The sequence below is a fragment of the Mya arenaria genome, chromosome 11, assembly GCF_026914265.1.
Source record: "Mya arenaria isolate MELC-2E11 chromosome 11, ASM2691426v1".
Lineage (NCBI taxonomy): Eukaryota > Metazoa > Mollusca > Bivalvia > Myida > Myidae > Mya > Mya arenaria.
Genome location: NC_069132.1, coordinates 71,164,454 through 71,173,618, shown reverse-complemented (window position 1 = coordinate 71,173,618; position 9,165 = coordinate 71,164,454). Strand labels below are relative to the sequence as shown.

Here is a 9,165-nt window from a genome sequence, read left to right as displayed (position 1 = left end):
TTAGGAAGGACCTTTATTACACATGTAGCAGACAATACAAGAGAGAGATTACAGTGTTACACCAAGATACTGCCAACATGACAGCAAATGGTTCATTGTTCTTTTGGGACAATTCATTTAACTTTTTCTAGCAACTCAAACATTTTTCCAAAAAACTCATATTCCTCAAGACAAAAAAGCCTGTATGAACAGGTACAAATAGTTTGCAGTTCTTTTTAATGGAAGCCAAGCAAAATCATGGATTTCTAGTTCACAAATAAGGATCAACACTGAGGCAATGACAATTTTAGCAAAGCTTTAAATGGGTTTTTAATCTTTCCTGAAGAAAAAAAATACAAACTAAAACGTGTATTATGCAATAGAGGTAACACAAACTTAAGAGGAGTTAAAATAATTGAAAATTTGTCCTATATGTCCAGTAGTACTTGACTACAGGAATTAACTGGAAATAAGATATATGCTATAAGTAATTGTAAGAACACACACAGTTTTTTAGATGGAATGTTAAGACAAAAGAACAGAAGTTTTCAAGCAGTACTGGGTCCTTCAACACTTGCACGGTGTATAATTGTTTTTGATACTTAACATTGCTTAAAACCAACCAGTAACAACAAGCACTAACTTCAAACAAGATTGGTGTTACAACATCTAATTAAAGACAGAAGCAAATCCTGAATATTTATAATCAAAAGCATAGTTTAAAGTATTTGACTATCTGCAATGTTTGTGTAAAGTTTGTACAAAATCATATCTAAATTATAATACAAAATATATACATACAAGTATAACATGATAAATGCATAGACAATTAATAAGACGACAAAACTGACTGTTTGTTTGTTTAATATGTGGTTCTGGAGTTCAATCATATATCTAAAGTGACAAGAGCTAAAATACTTTGTATCAGAAGTAAAAAAGGTCTGCAGTGTATCAATCAGGATTAAAAATAAAGAGATCATATTTTTCCAAGCACCTAGCACCTTAAAGAAAACTGTTTTTCGTTATTACTATTTCAAGTGGTAAGTTTTCTTCTTATTAGACCTGTGTAAACGTAAAAAATAACTTAATCAGCGAATATATCAAGCTACATGTGAGTACACAAATAATATACCAATGTGATGACAAGTACTGACCAATTATATCACTGTTTACTACAACAACACAATGCTGTCCTATGGTTGCTTTTCACCAATCTGATTTTTACACTAGTTTTCATTCGATACAACATTTAGTGAAATGCTGCTGTATGGGAAACGTGACAATATCTGGAGTAAGCAAACACATTGACTTGGCACATATTGTGTTATTGTGTAATCCAGTAGTTACAATTTACAATATGTACACTTAATCATTAACTGAGATGAACTTCCAACCATGTACATTATGCATACAAAAGCATATAATCCTGCTACAATACAGTTTAAACCATGCTTTACTGAGTATTCAGCATTCAAAGCCTGGCCGTATCCCGTGAGGTTCAGATCAACCATAGAACAACAGAACAGCAGCTATTCTATGAATCCCTGAAGATTTCCATCTGACCTATCACACCACATGTTTGTAAACGTACAGTCTGTGAAAGCATTTACAACTATAAAAGATAATAATGACATTATAATTATCAATACAACGATTAAAGGAAGTTAAGTTTTTTGGTTTAACTAGTTTGGGTATGTGGTGGTGCTTTAACCCTCATAGTAGCGCATGCAGCTAGCACAGCAGATCTTTGAGTACATCGTGTAGCCACACAGTCTTGCAGACACGATCAGACGACATTTCATCAGCGACGTCTTGTCCTCACACTTGTCATCTGGCATGCCTAAAACAGTCGCAATACATTACAATATATGTAAAGAAACATGTAATACATTTGAGAATAAAGTTTTTTTCACATAAAATTGACACGCTGCAATGAACATATCACATGGCACTGTAAGAACTGTGAGGTATAGATAGAAACAATAGCATATTTTCAAGCAAATGGCTATTATACCAGAGATTCCAAAACCCTCATGATCCACCAGAAAAAAATGGTAAAAAATTCAGGGGTCTGGTAGAATGTTTGCCAAAAGACAAGGAACAAAATATGAAAAAAATAAAATTTTGGTCTGGTAAAATGTTTCCCAGGAAACAAGGAATAAAAATATGGAAAATGAGTTTTGGGTCTGGTACAATCTGGAAGTCTTTCATAATGTCTGCTACATATATTCTATGCCTCACCTTTAGGTACAACCTGTACAGAAGCAGAAACTTCAATCTTCTCTTCTGAGTTTGCGACTATACATGAGTAAGAGCCAGTGTCACTGGATGTCGCATCTCGAATTGTGAGTTCTCCGTCACTACTGAGGAACACATTGCCACCAGTGACGAGTACCCGCCCAGACTTCTCCCAGGAAATGGTTGGTCGTGGGTAGCCTGTCCCATTACATGACAGTCGAATACGCCCACCCTCTATCACACGACCATTCTGGTTCTCAATTCTCGCCCTCAACATTTCTGTAATGTAAAATTAAAGACAATGCAAAAGAATGCATAAACTACGAACTACTAAGATAGATAGAGTGTCATAGGGCTAATGCCAGTAATCTTCTGTTTTTAGTCAAATAATAGATATAACTCTACTATAATTAAAGCAAGAGTTATGCCCCTTGCTACATGTACAAATTGTCACTGGTTACATGTTTACACATTTCCATGTGAATACCTTAAATGGTTCCTTAAGTATGTCCAAGCTAGTGTTCGCATCATTTCTTTTCCAATCTATCATGGGTAAGCCAGAGTTATGGGGGTTGCTACATATGTACATATTGTCACTAGTAACATGTTAATAATGGTTTTAAGCTTTTGCCAAGTTTTTGCATCACTGTTTTCATTTTATCCATGACCAAAACTTGACAATTATTAAAGCCATAGCTATGGGCTATTATTTAAGTAAATGTGCTTAATGTCTTTGGCAACATGTGTACCAAGTTTCATACGAATATCTTGAATTGTTACAGGGTTATGGCAATAGAAAGTTTTTGCACCATGACACCAAAGCAGTCAACGACACCAAGGCCATAACCAAGACTTTTTCATAAATTTCTTCATGTTATGTTTAATGCATTAAAGTATTCACACAATAATGACTTCGATATCAAAGCTATCATAATACCCTGACTGATTGTTGGCTTAAAATTGCCTTACGAGTGAGTTGAGAAACCGTCAATGATTTGTTTTAATCACAACAATTGTAACTTTAATATAAAGCATCATTTTTTTATATTAAAAGTGCAATCAGGCTTATTTCAACAGACATGTTCAATAAATTATGTTAACAAACCTCGTAAACTAAGTTTAAAAGTTCTATCTACAGGAGTTGAGACTCCATTGTCAGCCATGCAGGTGTAGCTGTCCACGTCTTCAGGACTGGCATTGCGAATGAGTAAGGTGCCATTGCTGAATGTCTCGTATCTGTAGCTGGTGGGGAGGGTTTCTCCGGCTTTCTTCCAGGAAACTGTTGGTTTCGGGTTCCCATAAACCTCACAGTGCAGGAATGCCAGGTTGTTAGGCTTTACCATGATGATGTCAGGGCCAGGCAGAATACCGATAGGAACTTAAGAGAATAATGTTGAGTTGATTTTAAGATTGAAGGACACACAACTGTCAATATTATTTATTTTTTTCAAATATGCTAACCAAAAGAAACAAGGTAAGATCTAGGATTTGAAACCAGCAGCAGGTCAGAACTGCTGTAGCACAGACAGTAGTCAAGATGCAAATTTCAAGTACATACCCTGGACCTGGAGCATGTATCGGTAGATACGTAGGCCTGATCTGCTGGTCACGTGACAAGCATACATCCCATCATCCTCGATGTTAGCGCCAAACACCTGCAGTTCTCCATCACTCAAGGATCGACGCTCATCAGATGTTACCAGCTTCCTATAGAACAATGACAAAATATAATCATACACTTTGTAAAAATTCTTACAGTTTTCAAATCATACTTCATATTGATAGATGACATATATTGTTTACTCAAATATTGCAGCACTTGTTACACTCACCCATCTCTATACCAAGCAATGTCCCCATCATATTTACATCTGAGAATGGCATTTTCTCCGGGGGTTACTGGGACAACAGTCTCGCCTGATGGACCAGGGATCACAGGGGGGCGATATTCTGAAACACATGTATGTTCATATTGTCTTCACATAAGTGCTAGAAGATATCTTGTATGGCTGATCTGTTTGTGTAAATTTCACATGATTTTTTTACATCTGTGTACTGTACATAAAAAAATATAAACATGTAAATGTGTAATTGGTCGTTAACATTTTATGAAACACTAAATCATCAATAGTTTTATGTTCATATTCATAGCAAGTTTCATTTACCTCTGCAGTTAGTCCCCTGTGCATTTTGTTTGGCTGTGTAGTTATCATCACAGCATCCATAGGCAGAATAGCGGCAATCCCGTGGGTTGACTGTTGGGCGTGGACGGGCAGTCGTAACCTCACCTGAAATATCAAAAAAGTTTTTATGATTTGTTAATTTATATTTTAGTAATTGATAAAAATTTTTTTTAAGAATTAACAACTACCTGTGGTAATTTAACAATTTACAGTCAATTGGTACTATAGATATGCTAGTTATAGTCCCAAACATTATGTGGTGAAGTTCTCCTTTGAGGACGATGCAACAACTTGTCATTTGGAAATACTTGAATTTATGATTTTATGTATCTTAATTTATGACATTTAAAAAAATCAAAGTAAAATAAATAATAATTTAAATAAATTGACATTACAACTTAATCAAACTCTGATGTTCTTTAGAACTATTTCATATTGTTGATCTCAAATTATGGCGTGTCATGACAACCAATAATGACACGCACATGTGTTGGTGAAATGTTCAAACATTTGGCTCTAAAATTTGAAAGATAAAGGTATGCAAGAAAAGTATAAATGATGTATTCTGGTAAGGATTGGAAAATACTCTCAGCAAGCTTCGTTAACTCACTTCAGCAAGTCCCTTAGTGTCATTTTTTTTCCCCACTATAACTGGAAATACATCGAAGATACTTATAACATTATATACGCATAAATGTGTTTTTTCAATTTCTTTTAATCCAAGCTATGTATGAAATCTCAGCCCAGTTCCATACCGGAGCCACATTTGGCCTCGCACTCCCCCTGTGTGAGGAAGTTGTTCTCGTTGCCTCCACACTGCCCATACCAGAATCGATCACACGCCCCATCCTCAAGGTCAAAGAACCAGCGTACCGTCCAGTTACCGCAGGTACCCGGATCCTTCATTAGGCTGCATACATCATAACCTGGCAGGGATAAGCAGTAGTAAGTGTTGATAGTAACGTTTACAGTAATCTTGCCAAGAAAATAAAAATGCACTCATGTAGTACTAGGCCCTCCCCAACCAGTAATTGTTAGAAAAACAATTTAACTAAGAACAGTCAGCTTAGAAATATCAACTTTATCATTTCTTCTTTAAATTATAGAACATAATATTGTTTTAAATATTTAACATAACATTATAACTTAAAGCATAAGCCCTTCCCAAATTGAATTTCAACAATAAACACATTCTAATTTATAATAAATATTTACCCCCAAAATGAGAAAGTATACGTACCTTGAGGATGTGAGCAGGTGTGTCCACATCCGTTATCACAGCACTTGCGGGGTCCCCCACAGTCAGAGTCTGACTGACATTCCTCCACACAGATTCCGAAATTATCCTCATCCAGGGCCGGGCAGGAACCAGGCTTCGATATCACTGTTGGCAGGAAGAAACATGTCACACAAGGAGAGCTTAATGGAAATAGCATTATTAAATAACCCCTTAACATCTAATTTGAAAGAGATGCAGAATTATGAAAATATAATTTGCTTACTAATGTGAGGATGTACCGGTATATCTTGTCTTGGCTATGTAGAAAAGAAACTTGTAGTTAACTAATGATCATAGTTAATGATAGAAGTGAATAGTTTCTGTATACCATCAACACCAGTAATGGCTTCCACATCCTCGCTCCATTCACTCAGGTATGGCGGGTTGTTTACCCGTACACTAAACTGGTATGTAGTGCCTGGTCTCAGACCCTCAATACGTGTGCGCATGTCCGTCACGTTCTGGTAGTTGTACTGGCCAAGCTTGTAACTGTAGAAGCGGACGGTGTAGTACCGACGGTCCCGGATCAGCTGCTCAGAGCCCAAGTTTGAGTCGGTCCAGGTCAGGTAGACAGACTTGGAATCCTCAGGACGGACCGACACACGCACAGGTGCCCGCATCTGATATGGCTCCTCATCTGCAATCATGCACTCATCTTATACATATACATGTAATTTGTCTTACAGTTCTGTATTGAAATTATTCATGGTTGATAAACTCACATTCCTTACATTCCTTACATTTTAGGCAGAACACTTACCTATTGTTTTTAAATTGAAAAACTGCATTTCCTGCATATAAAACCAAATCAATTTCTCATCCTTCAATATAGTTCATTGAATTTAAACACTGATCTTATTCAATAGTAGTTTTTTTTTGTTATAGAGAAATTCCGTACCAACAGGGTTGACACATTTGTATCCACAACCATGGTGACAGCACTTCTGGTCTGTCGGACAGTCTTTGTCGGCCTGGCATGATGGAGCGCATGCCCCTAGAAGACCGCCCCAGTCTGTGCGGGCCGGGCAGAAGCCAGACTTTACACCCGGACCTGCAGGGTGATAGCAGAATTATGTTACAATTGTAAAATAAATGTTATTGACAGGGACACATTCCACATGTACAATGTAGATTGTCATTTTATTGTGCCATTGGCCATAATGATACATTTTAATGTAAGGTGACCCCAAATAATTGTGGGTCCATATTCAATAAGGATCTTAGTAACAATTTCCAATATAGTGAAAAATTGCTTTTTTTCTTGTTTTTAATTTTAAGAAAACGAACAATGTGTGTACACCAAAAATAAGAAAGACTAAAGTATAAACAACATATGCATATGAATAAACCTGATGAAAAGAAGCGGATATTTAAAATAATTGTTGTCAAAAATGACGAAATTCTCAATAAATTTAAAATATTCACTATTAAAGATGCTTATTGAATACGGCCCCTGGTATTATTTGAAAGGGCATTACTAATTTAATAGACTGATATGGGTAAAGTTATTAGGTTTTTTAAGCTTTTCCGACATATTTTGTAATTTTTCATGCAAAAAATATTGGTGTTGAAACATTTTTTCCCTAAAATGTGTTCTTTCACTACCCATAAATCCTTCGATACCAAACTTAGTCAGCCAATTGTATAAAAATAGGATAAGTTGTCCACAGGTTGTTTTTTCGGCTAATTTACACTTTCAAATGATTTGATTGGTTAGAAATAACGTAAATATTGACCAATCAATGAACATTTCAGATAACTTTGATTAAACCAAAAAAGATAACTGGTTTTCTACAGTTGGCTGCTGCATCCAAATATCCCCTCATTGTACATCAGGTACCATAAAACAAGAACCTTTGCAAGGTCCAACTGCATACCTGACAATATTTGGCAATAATGAATTACTTTGGCTAGAAATGATCTTCTCAGTTTTACCGTTTTGTGACACTAGTCTCTTTGTACAAAAATGTTGATTACAACTTTAATATACAATCAAAAAAATATGAGCAATATATTGTAAAGCAGATATATTTAAATGCAAAAAGTGAATAGTTTCTGTATACCATCAACACCAGTAATGGCTTCCACATCCTCGCTCCATTCACTCAGGTATGGCGGGTTGTTCACCCGTACACTAAACTGGTATGTAGTGCCTGGTCTCAGACCCTCAATACGCGTGCGCATGTCCGTCACGTTCTGGTAGTTGTACTGGCCAAGCTCGTAACTGTAGAAGCGGACGGTGTAGTACCGACGGTCCTGGGTGGGCTGCTCAGAGCCCAAGTTTGAGTCGGTCCAGGTCAGGTAGACAGACTTGGAACCCTCAGGACGGACCGACACAAGCACAGGTGCCCGCATCTGATATGGCTCCTCATCTGCAATCATGCACTCATCTTATACATATACATGTAATTTGTCTTACAGTTCTGTATTGAAATTATTCATGGATTATAAACTCACATTCCTTACATTCCTTACATTTTAGGCAGAACACTTACCTATTGTTTTTAAATTGAAAAACCGCATTTCCTGCATATAAATCCAAATCAATTTCTCATCCTTCAATATAGTTCATTGAATTTAAACACTGATCTTATTCAATAGTAGTTTTTTTTTGTTATAGAGAAATTCCATACCAACAGGGTTGACACATTTGTATCCACAACCTTGGTGACAGCACTTCTGGTCGGTCTGACAGTCTTTGTCGGTCTGGCATGATGGAGCGCACGCCCCTAGAAGACCGCCCCAGTCTGTGCGGGCCGGGCAGAAGCCAGACTTTACACGCGGATCTGCAGGGTGATAGCAGAATTATGTTACAATTGTAAAGTAAAAAAGATAACTGGTTTTATACAGTTGGCTGCTGCATCCAAATATCCCCTCAATGTACATTAGGTACCATAAAACAAGAACCTTTGCAAGGTCCAACTGCATACCTGACAATATTTGGCAATAATAAATTACTTTTGCTAGAAATTATCTTCTCAGTTTTACCGTTTTGTGACACTAGTCTCTTTGTACAAAAATGTTGATTACAACTTTTATATACAATCAAAATAATATGAGCAATATATTGTAAAGCAGATATATTTAAATGCAAAAAGTGCTTTTTTACATTTTGGACTGGTTACACTCTATGGCAGGTGACAATGGTGAATTTAATGTGAAAATGGGTCATAAGTGTAATGTTAAATAAAGAAGCAATAACTATAGTGACTAAAATACAGAACATCCACAGGGTAAACTTGATGTAAAATTGGAAGCAAATAATTCTGAAAGGTAAAAATGGAATTTTAGATAAATATGAAGGGGAAAGAACCGGGAACCCCAAAACATGTATTCTCCAGATATTGAAGACACAAATACAATGGATTCATACGCATTAACAAACACACTGCAAAATTACACATAAGACACAAGATCTGATACAATCTACAGACTACTTGAGTGCCAACCCTAGCAAGTTACATTAGAAAGTGACTACCGACAAGA

At 36.3% G+C, this 9,165-nt stretch overlaps 1 protein-coding gene across 5 annotated transcripts in view; it reads right to left on the bottom strand.

Moving 5' to 3' along the window:
• Nucleotides 1–9,165, bottom strand: part of LOC128207366 (papilin-like) — a 172,263-nt gene continuing 163,098 nt past the window's right edge. For all 5 annotated transcript variants that reach the window (XM_052910243.1, XM_052910247.1, XM_052910246.1 and 2 more), the window contains 12 exons: nucleotides 8,313–8,465; nucleotides 7,743–8,051; nucleotides 6,578–6,730; nucleotides 6,008–6,316; nucleotides 5,641–5,784; nucleotides 5,156–5,326; nucleotides 4,383–4,505; nucleotides 4,050–4,167; nucleotides 3,776–3,924; nucleotides 3,323–3,595; nucleotides 2,221–2,496; nucleotides 1–1,819 (listed from right to left, as the gene is read on the bottom strand). In XM_052910243.1, the coding sequence (XP_052766203.1) occupies nucleotides 1,686–1,819; nucleotides 2,221–2,496; nucleotides 3,323–3,595; nucleotides 3,776–3,924; nucleotides 4,050–4,167; nucleotides 4,383–4,505; nucleotides 5,156–5,326; nucleotides 5,641–5,784; nucleotides 6,008–6,316; nucleotides 6,578–6,730; nucleotides 7,743–8,051; nucleotides 8,313–8,465 (2,312 nt within the window). In that variant the 3' untranslated portion in view covers nucleotides 1–1,685. The remainder of the gene's footprint in view (nucleotides 1,820–2,220; nucleotides 2,497–3,322; nucleotides 3,596–3,775; nucleotides 3,925–4,049; nucleotides 4,168–4,382; nucleotides 4,506–5,155; nucleotides 5,327–5,640; nucleotides 5,785–6,007; nucleotides 6,317–6,577; nucleotides 6,731–7,742; nucleotides 8,052–8,312; nucleotides 8,466–9,165) is intronic.